General features: G+C 50.1%; 1 protein-coding gene and 1 pseudogene across 2 annotated transcripts in view; one reads left to right on the plus strand and one right to left on the minus strand.

Moving 5' to 3' along the window:
• Nucleotides 1-1,320: 1,320 nt before the first annotated feature.
• DEDD2 (death effector domain containing 2) overlaps nt 1,321-15,845 on the plus strand; it is a 21,122-nt gene continuing 6,597 nt past the window's right edge. The window contains exons 1-3 of one of the 2 annotated variants that reach the window (XM_006871375.1): nt 1,321-1,648; nt 3,690-3,815; nt 7,555-7,695. In XM_006871375.1, the coding sequence (XP_006871437.1) occupies nt 1,321-1,648; nt 3,690-3,815; nt 7,555-7,695 (595 nt within the window). The remainder of the gene's footprint in view (nt 1,649-3,689; nt 3,816-7,554; nt 7,696-15,845) is intronic. The other variant, XM_006871376.1, reaches the window with a different exon arrangement.
• On the minus strand, nt 12,391-12,738 carry LOC102824644 (annotated as a pseudogene).

Genomic DNA, 15,845 nt, shown 5'->3' on the forward strand with positions numbered 1-15,845 from the left:
AGGATGCAGGGGCCTATTGCAATCTGGAAGGAGAGAGAGATGAAGGTGTGCTGATGTTGACGGAGGGAAGGAACGTAAAGGTGGGGGGATCTGTTGAGTTTTTTTGGGGGGGTTCTGATTGTCATCATGAGAAGGCAGAGTTGTGATGTAGATCTCTGGTTGCCATTAGGAGTGGAGACAGTTCAACATAGGGGTGTCCCGGTACTGATCATAAGGGGCTTGGGCGTTACCCGAGCCCAGATGATCGTGATTGTGGTCCTCTGCAATGGGCAGCTGGAAGCAGTGGTAATGTGGGCGTCTGAGTCGTGGTCAGGACGGGGCTGTAGTCCAAGAGATGAGTAGTCTCAACAGGTTGTTACGTGGGGTGACAGGGAGGCTGCATCTTAAGTAATGGGCGGGAGGTAGAGCCTTTGAAGTCTGGTACTAAACCCAACCCAGCAGCGGCGCTGCTTTAGCTCTGCGCAAGCGCTCACAAGCCGATCAAGACCCTTCTGTAGGGGGCGGGGCTTATGTGCTTCTTTCTGCGCTTGCGCCGGAGGGGCGTGGTGATGGCACCTGCGCGAGTTGGGGAAGGAGGAGGGGCGAGGTGACGCAGGCGTAATACTAGAGAAGGTGCCAGAAAGATCCAAAACAAGTGGCTGCGGCCGTCGCCCAGGAGTCGTTGGACGCCAAAGTCCGGTGAGGATCCAGAGAGGCCTAACAGCGATTGGCGGCCAGTAGAGGGACCCATCTGGGCTCTATTGAAAGGTGGTACTGCCCCTATAGCGCGAGGGGGAGGGGGGTCCGGTTCGGACAATACCACTTGTGTGGATCAAAGGGCTGCTTGGTCGGTCCTACTTGTAGGGGGCAGAGGGTCACTTCCAGACGGAACCACTTGATCGGCAGTATCACTGCATGGAGTCAGCGGGCACATCCGGTCAGTACTACCTAGAACCAAAGGGCAGTAGTCCAGGTGCCCCTAGGAAGCCCCGAGGCACGTCCTGACCTAAGCACTCAGTCGGTATTGGAGCCTGATTCGGGCCGTACCACCTGGGTAGGGGCGTTCAAGCTTAGTCCCCCCCATGGGTCAGAGGACTTGTGGGCTGTGGCGTCCCGACCTGTTACTAGGGGACCCCGGACGGTACTATTCTTTTTCGGGGGAAAGGGGAGGCTGAGGCTGTTCGGGATGTGGGGGCGACCCTGCCTGGCTGGGCAGACTGAAGAAAGCAGCAAACTGACAGGTATGAGGTCCGGGCCATCGTGCCGCTGACCCCTACCCTCTTTCCTCCGTTTGGATTCCAGGCCCGCCGTCCGAGCTTGCTCCCACCCCCTCCCTCAGGTATGGCACTGCCCACGCCGACCCCAGCCCCGAGCTGGGAAGAGGATGAGTGTCTGGACTACTACGGGATGCTGTCACTGCACCGCATGTTTGAGGTGGTGGGCGGGCAGCTGACTGAATGTGAGTTGGAGCTGCTGGCCTTTCTGCTGGACGAGGCTCCTGGCGCCGCCGGTGGCCTGGCCCGCGCACGCAGTGGCCTTGAACTGCTGCTGGAGCTGGAACGCCGAGGCCAGTGCGACGAGAGCAACCTGCGACTCCTTAGGCAGCTCCTGCGCGTGCTGGCGCGTCACGACCTGCTGCCGCACCTGGCACGCAATAGACGCCGGCCAGGTATGATTGAATTCGGGTGTGACAGACAGGCGTGGTATCGATCCCCTGGGCCCTCATCTGGCAGTCTATGCATAGTCCTGCTCCCTTCTCTTAGTATCAGCAGGACACACCAGAGGGAGGAGCAATAGTTTGGAAAGAGGTGAGCTTGTGGCATTTGGCCACTGTTTACCCGGAGAGTTTATTCCATGCTAGACCTGGTGGTAAACTCTTCATGTGAGTTATTATTGTACATCCTCCCAGTTGTCCCCTGGAGAAGTCCTGTTACTGTCTCTGCTCTGTAGGGAACTTCTCAGAGAAGTTAAGCATCTTGCCCACCTGTAAGAATTGCTGAGCAGTAGGGATACAAAAAGGAGCTATCGCGCTATAGGTTAGGTGTTAACCTGCAAAGTCCCTGGTTGAAACTTACTAGCCGATGTACACATCACTGTGGGAGCAAGACTAGGTTTCTGTGCCTGTAAAGATTTAGTCTCTGAAAGCCTATAACATGGTGGCTGTGAGTCAGAATTGACTCCATGGCAGTGGACTTGGTTTTTTTTTTTTGGCGGGGGGAAGGATACGACGTGAGGGAGGGGCTGACGAAGTGTTTAATCCCATTAAGTTTGCATATAGTGGAAGAATCAGACAATAAAACAGGTAAACAAGTACCATGGTTTAAGATTGTTGTTGTTAATAGTTGTTGCCTGGGGTTCTGATTTATAATGACCTTGTCTAGGGTTTCCAAGGAGCGGCTGGTGAATTTGAACCCTGACCTTGCAGTTCAAACTGACCTTGCAGTCTAGTGTATTATTATCCCTTAGTGCTACACCAGGACGCCCATGTTTTTAGGTAGGGTTACCAAAAGATGAATGTGTTCACCAGCCAGAGGCAACTGGGGATGCAAGCCTGACAGTCTGCTTCTGTAGAGCCTCAGCCTTGTGAATTTTGTGTAGCAGTTTCACTTTGGAACACATGGAGTCGCTATGAGTTAGAATGAACTTGATGGCAAGCCACCACATAGAAAGATTAGAGCAGAGTAATGAAAGAGCCAGTGAGTTGGGGGTGCAGCACAGTGAGGGTCGGTCCCCTTAGGTTGGGTAACCTTAGGTGGGGTGACATTTGAACTGAGGTTGCCCCTTAAGGTGTGCAGGGATCTAAGGAGAGGAACATCCAAGCACAGGGAAAGGTAGGTGGGTGCATAAATCCTGAGTGGGAAATGAGGCCAGTGAGGCAGGAGCAAAGCAGACCAAAGCAAGGGCAGAGAGGAAGGTGAGAAGCCAGGTCACTCAGGGGCTGGCAGATAACCAAGTCAGGAAGTGCAGGAGGCTGGCAGGTCTCCAGAGTTTATGTCCTTAACTCTTGGGAGGGGAGCACTCCTGAACGGCAGTGGTCCTGGGAGGGGGAGGCCGGGAGACGGAGTCAGGCTCCTAGGAGCCCTGTACATGCGCTGTTCTCACGGAGCTGTTCAGCCTCTGACTGACTTATTACAGGTACCAGTTTCGGAAGGGAGGCATGTTGAGTTAACCCATGAGATTTGGAAAACTCAGAAAAGGATGGGGCCGGACCAGGCAGTGTTTCATTCTGTTGTACACAGTGTTTCATTCTGTTGTTATGAGTCAGAACTGGCTTGATGATCCAAACAACAACAACAATGGAAAGACTCATGTTGTTTTTGGAGAAATGTGTATGGAGTCAGGCCTAGAAGAGAAAATTCAGGGAGTCCCCAGAGAAGTCTGTCTGCTATTTGGGATCTCAGAGATATGAAAGGCAGTGGCCATCACCAGTATCCTCATTGTGACTCCGGGTAGAGAACCACCCTGATAGTTCAAGGTTCTGTCCAGATAGGGCAGGTGGTCCCCTTCAGGCTATGGGTCCTCCATTTCAGAAGGCCTCTGAGTGAGGGTTGGGCAGGAAGTGTTCATGAGAAAGTGGGTAATTAGTCTGTGACCTCTGGGGAACGTGGGTACCTTGTCTGGTGCAATTCTGGGGGCTGGGCCTGGGATCGAGGGAAAAGCTTCTCATTCTTGTCCCTGTGAATGCTTCTTCCCATCGTTGCTTTCCCCAGTGTCTCCAGAACGCTATAGCTACAGCGCCTCTAGCTCTTCAACCAGGGCGGAGAGCAGCTGCCGCCGCCGTCGCCGCCACCAGTCAGACAGTTCTTCCGATTCTCAGCAGGGCCAATGGGAGACAGGTAAACCCAGTGGGATGGGCATCTGGGTGGTGTCTCTCTCTTCTCTTGGAACCCTGATGAACTTCCCTGCCTCTATATCCATCCAGGCCTCTGAGGAAGTCATTCTGTCTCATTTTCAACTCGTGTGTATGTGTGTCAGAGAGTGTGTGTGTGTGTGTATTTATGTTACTACTACAGAAGCATGTGCCCCAGAAGTCATGTGTAACTTCCTTTCTCACTTCATCTGAAGGGTCCATTGTGGTTCTCATTTCAGCCTCGGGCTGTCTTCGTTCAGCACATTTCTGAGATTTATGTTTGTTGCTACAAGTTGCTCTGATTGTTTATTTCAATTGCTGTGCCCCAATTACTTGATTCAATCTTTCCTGCCTGTTTTTTAATGTAAAACTTTTTTAAACATGTAGAGAAGTTGAAAGTTAGTACAGTGAACATGCTGACTTTTTCTACCTGGAGTCATCAATTTTTAGCTTTTTGTCACTTGTGCTTTGCATGTGTATGTATGAGAGGGCTTCAAAAAGTTCATGGTAATATTCTGTTATCTTTTAAGTCCATTTTTCCAGGACATTTTGAAGCCCCCTCCTATATATGTGTACGTTTCATTGTGGTTTATTTTCTTGTTGAACTGTTTAAAAGTAAGCCGTAGACATTAGAATACTTTACTCCTAAATCAGCAGCAGGCCACTCTTGAGAAGGGGGGTAGTCTCTTAACTTATCACAAGACCATAATTATGCTTAAGAAAAGCACTGGTCCGTTTCCAGATCTCCCCAAGAGCGTCTCTGCTTTCAGAATCCATTCATAGTTCATGTATTGCATTCAATCATTATGTTTCATTAATACGCTAATATGGAACAGAACCCTCTTCCTCTAATGCCTTTTTCTTTCTTTTTTTTTAACCCATGACCTCAATTTATTGACCTAACCAGCCTTTTAAAAGTTTTTTTTGATAGAATGGCCCAGTGGTGGCATAGGGTTTCTGAGGCTGTAAATCTTTATGCGAGCAGAGAGCTTCTTCTTTCTCCCGTAGAGCTGCTGGTAGTTTCAAACTGCTGACCTTACGGTTAACAGCCCAACTCTTATCCCACTGTATTATCAATGCTCTATGGTTTAAGGTTGTTGTTGTTGTTAAGTGCCATTGAGTTAGTTACAACCCATAGCGACCTTGTATAGGGTCTCCGAGAAGCAGCTGGTTAGCTTGAACCACTGACCTTGAGGTTCAAACCAACTTTGCGGTCCAGCTCATTAACCCTCAGCACCACACCAGGCTCCTTGGTTTAAGGTAGTGTCTGTCATATTTGTCTGTTTAAAGAAATATTCTTTCTCTTAACAATTAATAAGTAATCTATGGGGTATACTTTGGCACATCCTGTTTTCCAACAACCATCTACCCAGTGGCTTTAACATCTGTTGGTGATCCTGTTATCATTTTAGTGTTTGCCAAATGCCACTTGTTCTAATTCTTACCCTTTTTCTACTTGTATTAGCTGGAAATCTTTCAGGAGGAGTTGTCTGTCTGTCTTCCTGAGAATCACTGTGGACAGGTGCATTCTCCTGTGTTTATTAGTCATTCTTTCTCATGCTCCCATTGGCTACTTCTATGTCCTGTCATCCTTTGAGTGTTTCCTGCTTTGTGACGCTGCATATATCCTGGGCTTTCCCTTCCCTAATCCTAGAATAAGGGTGGGGAATGTCCAGCCCACAGGCCATATGAGGTCCTCGAAATCATTTGGTGTGGTCCTGCCAAGGCAACTACAGTTCCAGCCATCATGTTGTTGCTGTTCAGTGTCATCAAGTCAGTTCTGACTCATAGAGACCAAGATCTGGGTGCTTAGACCATGGTGTCTGGATTCTTTCAGTGAAAGAAAGAAACTGTTTTTTTAAAGAATTGCATTGTGAATTGAGTGAAGGTTTACCATCAGTTTTATATTCAACAAATCATATACTTTGTTTCATTGCAACCCTCTCTATCATCATTTAACATTACCAAACTCTTCCCTCATCTTTCCTCTGCCTGCCAACCTCTCTCTTGTTGTATACTGCCTGTGGGTGTCATTCAAGTTAGCATGTATCAAGTTAGCATGTATCTATTACCCTCTAGCCCATGAATAATTTTCCCTTCTCTCCTACCCCTGGTAACCATCATAAAATGTTTCTTTTAGCAAGAAAACCTTAACTTTTTACAAAAGTGGTGGTGGTAGTGTGTAGTTGAGTTGGTTCACACTCAGCAACCCTGTATAGGATTTCTGGGACTGTAAATCTTTACGGGAGCAGAAAGCCTCATTTTTCTCCCGTGGATGATTGGTAGATTATTGGAACTGCTGCTCTTGTAGTTAACAGCCCAGCTCATAATCCCCTACGTAATGTGCCATGGCATCAGTTCTGATTTAGTGATGCTGTGTAGGGTTTCTGAGGCTGTAAATCTTTATAGGAACAAAAAGCCTCATCTTTCTCCCAAGGAGTGGCTGGTAGATTCAAACTGCTGATCTTGTGGTTAACAGCCCAATCGTAATCCCCTACGCTACCCAAGGATTCCTTTTACAACAGGTGTTGCTGTTGTGTAACAGACAAGGAGTGAGTTCTGATTCAGCAACACTAATGGGGTTTCCTAGGCTGTAAATCTCTACAAAAGCAGAACACCTCATCTTTCTCCCTTAGAGCAACTGGTGGATTCGAACGGTCGACCCTGTGGTTAACAGCCCAGTGTGTAAACCACTGCGCAACCAGAGCTCTCTACACCAGTGGTTTCACACAATATTGAACTCTGTTTTTTTTTGAAAGACGATGTGTCTAGATTCTCTCAGTGAAAGAAAGGAACTGTGCTTCTTTTAAAAGTCCACCTTGGTATTTGCAAGTCGAAGTGAACATCTCAGGGACTTTTTCTCTAAGGCTGAAAATGCTGTGTTTTTTAAGTATATAACGTTGCTATCTGGGATTTTTTTTGCTTTTATCTCATATTAATAGTACATAGCTTCAAAACAGCAGTCACTGATGAGCTTGTTTGACTAGAGGGCTTGTTTGGGGTTCTTGTCCTCTGACTGGGTCCCACTGAGAGAGCACAGTCAGTATGCTCTTCGAAGTTATTTGAAAGAATTCTCTCCTCGTGTTGCCAGTGAAGTTCATGATCCAGTGAAGTTCATTGGTTTCTACTTGTGTTTTGGGTGCTGATGTGTGCCTTTTGAGTTTCTTGGACAAGGAAAACAGTTACAGGATTCAAGTCAAGGTGTTCTTAGACATCTCATTTCCATCATGGGTGCCTCCTGCCCCCTTTCTAATGAATCTTTCAAATGTTTCGTTTTACAAATCAACGCGATGTGTGTAGGTGTTCCCGCTCCCTTCCATGGTGGCATAGACTAGCAGGCGGAGACTCTTGGGGAGCTCTTGCTACATTCCACTGCGCAGCCTGCCCTGGAGGTCACTTTCTCTGACCTGTCCACTTGTCAGCCTCCCTCTCACACTGCCCTTGCTGTGTTTGTGGTTATAAACAGTGCATCATTGGTTGCAGTTCTGCTGACTCCTGGTGTGAGTGTGCAGGAATTTCTCCAGCTCCCCCCTGGGAGTGGACTGCTGGACAGGTGGTTGAGCATGCTCCTCTGCCCTTGTGGATGCTGCCAAGCTGCACCTCTAATCCGGAGAGGCTGAGGGACTCACCTTAGGTTGCATTAGCACCCAGACCAACCTTGAACTCTTTCACGGAAGCCCCACCTGTCACTTGTTCCTCAGCCTGTCTCATCTTTCTCTTTTCAGGGTCTCCTCCAACCAAGCGGCAGCGGCGGAGTCGGGGTCGGCCCAGTGGTGGTGCCAGACGGCGGCAGAGAGGGGCGCCCACCACCCCTCTGGAGCAGCAGGAGCCGGCCAGGCCCCCCTCTGAAGGCAAAGTGACCTGTGGTAGGTGTCTTTGGTTCTGGGGAGTTCATCAGAGTTCTCAGGAGTCAGAGGAGGAGACACTGGCCTTTGTTTGGAGTGTGACACACATAGGGGGTAGGCAGCAACTTTCACCCAGCCATTGGAGGCAGTGTAGTCCCTGTCTTTTCTGCTGCCATCTTGCTTGTCCATGTCCTGTCTGAGTAGAAGGATCAGATTGCGTGCTACCTCCTCCAGGAAACATTCCCTTATAGCCCTTGCCTCCACTTCTGTTTGTGTACTCAGCAAACAACGCAGGAGTTGGCTGTACCCCAGTCAGCTCCCCTAAAGTGGTGGCGGGTTACTGGGGTACCCGGCAGCCAGGTTACGCCTCAGGCAGGTGACTAGACCACTCTGTGCATCCACGTCTATAAATGAGGCTGACGATGGTGCCTCTCAGCTAGACTGTTATGGGAAAACACTGATGTAGTGCCCTTGGGTCGATGGCTCCTCAGGGGTATGTGTTTGCCTCTCTGGTGCTATGCAGTCTGCCTGGGTGGGGACGCAGCATTGAGGGGATAGGTGAGGTCCCTGCCCTTGGGGAGTACCAGATCACTTGAGAAGACACAAAGGAATGTGAGGGAGCTCAAGCAGGGTAGTGGGGAAGAATGAGCTAGGGTTCCTGAATTAAAGAGGTGGCCCAGGAGAGGACCTGAGGAGCTGGCCCTGTGACTGAGTGGGGAGGGGCCGGAGCAGCTGGACCTGACCTGCCTGATGTGGGTGGGAGTTTGGATTTTAGGTGGGAGTGATAGTGCTCCGATGCTCGTTTATAAAGGAACTCTGACACTGTCTAAAAACCAGTTAATAATTGGTTCTGATTCGTAAAGCCCTCAGAGCGGCACCTGGGGTAGAGTACCTACTTTGCTACCCCACTCTCCCCACTGCTATCCAGATGATTTTGACTCACAGTGACCTATGTGTAGGACACAGGACAGTAGAATTAACTGATCTATAGGGTTCCGAGATGGAAATCTGTATGGGAGCAGACAGCCTCATCTTTCTCTTGAGGAGAGGTTGGTGGGTTTGAACTGCCGGCCTTGTGGTCAGTAGTCTAACACTGAACCCACCGTGCCACTAAGGCCCGTTCCCTGCTCTGCTGGGTGTGTGTGTGTGTGTGTGTGTGTGTGTGTGTGTGTGTTCAGCAGTTAAATGATGTGAACGCAGGGGAGTGAGTGAGGAGGCTACAGGAAAAGAAAGGCCAGAGGCCTGGCCAGGGCTAGTCCTACTGGAGAGAGGGAGAAGTGGGTTATTGTTTAAGAGCCGTGGAGTCAGTTCCAACTCATAGCAACCCAGTAGAGGATTTCTAAGACTTTAAATCTTTGTGGGAGCAGAAGGCCTCATCTTTCTCTTGTGGAGTTAGTTGTTGTTGGGCTTGATCTGGTGACCTTGAGGTCCACTGTCCAGTGAGTATCCTACAGAGCCGCAGCACTCACACTGAACTGTCTTGCACGTGGGGCTGATGGGATCTGTAGAGAGGTAGGTGGGGCTGGATAGGGGCGAGGGAAGAGCCTTCAAGGAATGCCGCCTGGTTTGTCAAGCAGACCCAGGCATGCATGAGCTTCCTGACGCCTCCTCACACACACTGCTGGTGCATGCACCTCCTCTGTTGATGAAGTCAGGGGATGCCGACCACATCTGGTAGCACTCCCTTCCTCCCAGGCTGCAGAGGGGAAGACAGACAAGGAAAGTGGCAGCTTGGCACCATGAGTGGTGTGAGCATGGGAACTTTGGCATGTGCAGGAGGAGATCTCTGACCAACCGTGGTTTTCCTGGAGAGGGACCCCCTGCATAGCCATCAGCTGGAGGACCTTGTGGTTAGCAGCTGGAGGAAGTGGGCCGAAGACAAGGGGAAGGGCATTCCTGGCAGAAGGAGTTGCACACTCGATGTGTAGACAGCAGGCTATGCCCAGGGTCCATTCTGTCAGGAGTTGAGGCTTTGTGTTTAAGGACAGGTGGTAGCCCTAAATACTGGGTGCAGATTGGACTCTGTATCCATGGGGATAAGGAACCCAGGAAGAGTTGCCAATTCTAACTCCTCGCTGGTAATTATCACTGAGCAACATTGTATGTCAGGCACAAAATTGGACCAGGAGGGGAAATGTGTCTCAGCCTAGAGTTTTGCATTGTGGTCATGTGACTGATGTCAGGAATGAATGTTCTCAAGACAAACAAAGCCAGGGAGTCATGTGCCACGTGCCACCCCTGACCTGGGACCTCGCCTTAGGGGACTGAGACTGAAGGATGTGAGAGGAAGGGGAGGGATTTGTGGGAGGAGCTCCAGGTACACATGTAGAAGAGCTCTGGGGAGAAGGCCCATGTGGAAGCTGGTGGTCAGGAGACCCAGGACGAGCTGGTCTGGGGTGTGTGTGAGAAGTAGAGCCAGGAAGATCTAGGCTGTGGGCCCAGAAGACCTGGGCCATCTGCAGCCTGGCCACAGCCCACAAAGCATGCCTGCCTGCCTCCTTCATAACTGAGGCCCTGGATACTTGTGATGGGTGCTGGCCGGAGGAGCAGCCCAGTAGCATCAGACAGCTCCCAATAGTCCTGGACTCAGGCAGTAATGCCCAGAGCCACCAGGCTGGCTCTGCAGGTGGACCCGCAGGATGGAGTCAGTGCCTAGGGAACAGGGCCAGCTGGGCTGAGGAAAGTCTTCAGGTCTCTTTCCTGAGGGCTGGGCTGGGCAGGGAGGTGGTTCTTCAGGGGTGTGGTGGGGAGGCAGGTGAACAGGTTTGACTGCTGACTAACCGGACAAGGTGTGGCTCTCCCATTTGGACCTCAGGTTTCCCCTCTGACAAATGGGGATGGCCCACTCCCCAGACCTGAAGGAGGCTCCTCCTGTCCTGACTTGGAAGGGGCCTGCAGTTTCTGTCCCTCCTCACCTGTGATAGCGGGGAGTGCCAGGTAACTGTCTTCTTGGCGATTAGAGCTAGACTAAGCTCCTGAGTGTGTGAGGAGCAGGGAGTTAGGGTCCTCCAGACTTGGACCTCAAGGTTCCCACCTCTGTCTCAGGATCAGCCATTGGGTACTGTCGTGGGTGTGTTCCCCGCCTGACCTTGAGGTCTTGCGGTAGAGGTGACAACCCCATCTGCAAAGGAGGAAACAGGCTCTGAGAGAAAGGAAGTTGGTAGTCTTGAGTGATGAGTGGCAGAGGCCACAATTTGTCTTCCAAAGTCTGCACTTGTCTGTTCCTTCCATCTGTGTTTACAGAGCACCTACCATGTGCGAGGTACCACAGGGATATCAGAGCCCTGCCCTGTGTAGCTTGTGTCCTGGTGGGAAGAGAAAGCCAGAAGACCAAGAGATATTTCAAATCTCAGGGAAGAGCTATTTTATTTATACTGTTTACATGTCGGGGATCTTGAAAGACCTCTTGGGAAAGAGAACTGTCTTACAGGATGGGAGCAAGCTGTGTGGACACCAGGGCAGAGGGTTTTAGATGAGAGACCAGCAGAGCAAAGACCTGACTGAGGTAGGGGTGGGCCAGTGGTGGTCTGGAAACAGCCAGGAGGCAGGGGCAGGAGTAGCAACCAGGCAGGTCCTAGAGGGCTTTGTCCCTGGAGTGAGAACTTTGCTGTGGTTAGTGGTGGAGAGCACCTGGAGAGTCTGGATGACAGGAGCAGCTTTTTCCTGTGGAAAATATCCAGAAGCGTATGTCTACTGGCTCTGGTAGCGTATTGGTTAAGAATCGGGCTGCGAACCTTAAGGCCAGCAGTTCGAAACTACCAGCTGCTCCGCGGGAGAAAGATGAGGCATTCTGCTCCCGTAAAGATTTACAGCCTTGGAAACCCTGTACAGGGTCGCTATGGGTCGGAACCGACTCGACGGCACTTAGCAACAACGTCTACCGGCAGATGCAGCCCCACTCCATCAGCGACCTTTAGTACTTGCCGCCCCGGACTGATCTTGTGCCACTGCTGTTGTATTTTGGAACCATATACATTCTTTTGGAGTCAGTTCCATGTGTCCTCTTGTCACATCTGTAGATTCTTCAGTATGTATCTCCAACAGAGAAAAACTTAAAAGAAACCGAACAGTTCTTTACTATCACTGTCTAGTCTGTTGATGTTCAGAGTGTCTCATAAATTTGTTGTTCTTGTTGCTAAGTGCTGTTTTGTCGGTTCTGACTTATAGTGACTCTGTATCGGGTTCTGAGGAGTGGCCAGTAGACTTGAACTACTGACCTTGTGGTTTATCCAACAGCGCCCCATGAGGATTCCTCATACATTTTAAGTCTCTCGTAATCTATAGAGTGGGAGTCCTGGTGTGGCGCTGTGGATTAATGCACTGGACTGCAAAGCCGGTTTAAACAAACCGCAAGGTCAGCAGTTCAAGCTCACCAACCGCTCCTCGGAAACCCTACACAAGGTTGCTCTGGGTTGGAACTGACTTGATGGCAGTTCACAGTAACAACAATCTGTAGAATGTCTCCACTCTCTCCCTGTGCGTGACCTTTTCTCCTTTGTCTTGGATTCCTGGAAACCAGTTGTCGTGTGGTGGTTCCCAGATGGCATCCTGTGGCAGGAGTGATATAGGGGTTCCCCTGGCTGCTAATGTCTCTCTGAAAATTGGTAGCTGGAGCTAGAGGGTTTTGGGTGGATACCACTGTGATGTCTTTTTGTTTTTGTTTTTTTTAACAAGACATTTGACCTTTTTTATTCTTCAACAAAGCTCCATTAGTTTTTATTTCACTTTCTGACTCTGTGCTTGTGCCTTCAACACTTTCACAACGATTTTCTGCTTCTCAGTAAGGAAAGCACGCTTGATCCCGTCATGGACACATTTAGCACACATGGAGCCACCAGAGGCCCTGCTGACATGTTTCTTTGTCTTGGACAACCTCATGAGAACTTTAGGTCTCACAGCACGGACCCCTCGAAGTCGGCCTGGGCATACACTGCATGCAGGGGCTTTACCAACCTTCTTGGTATAGAGATGAACAATTCTCTTACCAGGGGTTCGGGTCAGCCTACTTTTGTTAGAGGCTGTATTGTAGGACAGTTTACAATGGTATGTCAAATGCTGGACCATTTTGATTGCCTCTGCACAGCATCCCCGGAAGAGCCCACTGTGCTGTTTGAATTTAAATGTTTTGGTGGGGGGTTTTCCTGATCCCCTCCTAGGTGGTACTGTCTTCTTCCATCTGGGAGCACGTATGGTCAGCTTAGCTTACTGTGTTGTCTGTGGTGGCTCCTCCTCACTGCCTCGGTCCATTCATTCAATGGGGAAAGAACTTTACGTTTGACCTGTGGACTCTGGTTGCATCCTGGGGAAGAGACTGCAGCAAGGCTAGAGCTGAGGTAGGAGGCTGGGGAGGGAGGGCCAGCAGGTGGCCGAGGAGGGTGGAAGTCTTCTTGTGGAGGTACACCCACCCCGTTTCTCGCCCTAAGGCTGGAAACTCCACACCAGCGTTGTGCTTATGGGCTGGGGCTGAGTGCGAGTCCTCTCTGCAACCTCATGCGCCTCACAGGGTCTGACACCCCAGCTTGCTCACCAGGCCCGCTGCTTCCTCATGCCTTGCTCAGGATCCCCCTCTGGGAAGCCCCCCACTTCCCTCTTTACCTCATTCTGCTTTATACGAGGGACTGATGAGACATGGAGTGGAGGAAGAGGACGTAGGAGCCTCTCCCTTCTGTGACAGTGTACCCCACCTGTCTCCCCTTGCCGGGACTGGAGCATCCCCGCAGCTGGCAATGTGGAGTCAGACCTTAGCACCCTGTGGTTCCCAGCCGAGCAAACAGCTCAGCCAGCCCCAGCCCAGGGCATAGGGTGTTGAGTGTTGTTCTGCCTCCCCGTCACTGCCCCTCCTGGACCGGTCCCTCCACTTCTCTCTATCTAGACCTTCAACTTGTCCCTCCACTGCCGCCTTGGCCTCTGTGCTGATCACCCTGCTGCTTCTACAGAGGGGCCAGACTTTCTCCAAGTAACGTCACGAGGTCGTGTCCTTTCAGCTACACTTGGAGGATGCACACACACCAGGCACTGGCCTGGGCTGTTTATTAGAGTTCAGTCCTCTCTCTCCATGGCCCCACCAGGGCAGGACCTGGCCTTATCCTTCATCCAGTGGCCTCAGGGGTGGCCACTGAGGAGCAGGAAGATGTCATCTTTCGAGGCCCCAGACTCCAGACTGTGGGGCTGTACTGAGACCAGAGCCTTTCTTGTCCTCCTGTGCCCTTCTCTTGTTTGTCCTAGCCACACTGCTGGTCTCTCAAGTCTGTGAATGTCACAAGTTCATTATCTGACTGCAGACTTTCTTTGTCTCCTGGAAATGCTGCGCTTTCCTTCTCCCCTGTCTCCCTAAATCTCTTGATCCTCTATGTTTCAGTTTAAATTCCTCAGTGAGGTCTTCTGTGATGCAGTGAATTACCAGTAGGGTCCTTCTAGCCATCGTCTTTGTAACTTCCACCTGATGATTGGGCGGATGACACAAATAAGGTTCTTGTGACCCACCAAGGGGATTGGACAGCTTGCTAATAATGCAAGTAAGGTGTATGGCATCCTTGTGGAGGTGGGACCATGCAAATAAGGTGAATGGAATCCTAATGAAAGGATGGGTCAGTTTTGCCAGACTTAAAATGAGCAAGCCATCTCAGAGGTGGGAAGGGAGAACCTCACTAACACCAAAGAGAAGTGACCGGAGCAGAGCACATCCTTTGGACCCAGAGAGAGCGAGAGATACCCCCATGTACTCATTGGTGAAGCTAAAGAGCTTTGTAACATTAGCCACAGCAGGGCAGAGACTGAGTCACAGGCCCGGGAGAGAGCTGCCTGCTGGCACATCTGAGAGGATACTGTCCTGATGGAAGATCTGTATCCTGAGTGTTCCTGATCCTGAATTAGAACCTGTTACTTCCCTAATAGACCCCATGTCTGAGCATTGTCTGTGGCCATTGCAACAAATGATTGAACTCGGGGAGAGAAATAGAGAATGCCCTGAGACAAACAGCTGGTATCAGAATTGGTCAAAGGGCTGTAGAATGGAAGTGTGGCTAACCTTCACTTTAGGCCCAAAAATGCTTATGAGTTTGCTTCCCCGTTAGGGAATTTGTTGTTTTGCACACCTTCCTGTGATTTGGGTGAAATGTTTACAGAGGGCACTCATTTCCCAGCCAACAGTGTCTGCACATTGGTTTCATCACAGGAGTTGCAATTCCCTCAGTGAAACAGCACTCTTTCTGCTTCCTCCCTGGCTTCCCTGTTTTCATTCTTCCTTCTTTCCTGTCCCTTCCTGCCTTGTGAACTTAGTTTTTGGGCAAATGGTGGCCTCTTGGTCCTGTAGAGTTAATTGTTCTGAGGAGCATGTTTTTCACAGGTGTTATTCACGTTACTGGCTTGTCTACTGATTGGCTAAAAAGTGACTCCCCAGGAGTGGGATTAGATCCAAGTTTGAAGGGTGTTTGAGGTATAGTTTTGGGGGTTCCACCAGTCTCTTAGAATAGGAGTTCTGATAGTGTAGTGGATTATGAACTGGGCTACTAACCATAAGGTCAGTAGTTCGAATCTGTCAGTTGCTCCAGAGGAGAAAGATGTGGCTTTCTGCTCCTGTAAAGATTTATAGCCTCAGAAACTGAAATCCTGTACAGGGTCGCTATGGTCGGAACTGATTCAGTGACACACCACCACCACCACCAGTCTCTGTCAGACCAGAAAGTCTGTGTTTGTGTGTGTGTGTGTGTGTGTGATTTTGAACTCTTCTATACATTTTTCTCCTACTATGTCAGGGCCTTCTGTTGTGAGCCCAGACTGTGTGGTCAGTAGTTTTAGTGATGCACCGTTTCTTTTGGTCTCAAGCTAGTAGAGGGTATGGTTCGCATGGTCTATTAGTCTTTGGACAAATTGTTTCATTTAGCCTGAATTTTCTCACTCTTTTTGTTTCTGGATGGGGAGAAACCAATAGTTGCATTTTAGATGGCTGCTCACAAGCTTTTTAAGACCCCAGTTGCTACTCCTCAAAGCAGACTATTGTCTTTATGGACTATGTGATGCCCATTGACCTAGATGTTCCCAGGACTATGGTCTTAAGTCCTCAAGCCCAGTGACTCAGTCCCTTAAGGTGTGTGGTTATGGCTAAGACGTATGCATACCTTTGTCCCTGTTGTTGTTGTTGTTGTTGTTGTCAGGTGCCATCGAGTCGGAAC

Source organism: Chrysochloris asiatica, unplaced genomic scaffold, assembly GCF_000296735.1.
Source record: "Chrysochloris asiatica unplaced genomic scaffold, ChrAsi1.0 scaffold00168, whole genome shotgun sequence".
Classification (NCBI taxonomy): domain Eukaryota; kingdom Metazoa; phylum Chordata; class Mammalia; order Afrosoricida; family Chrysochloridae; genus Chrysochloris; species Chrysochloris asiatica.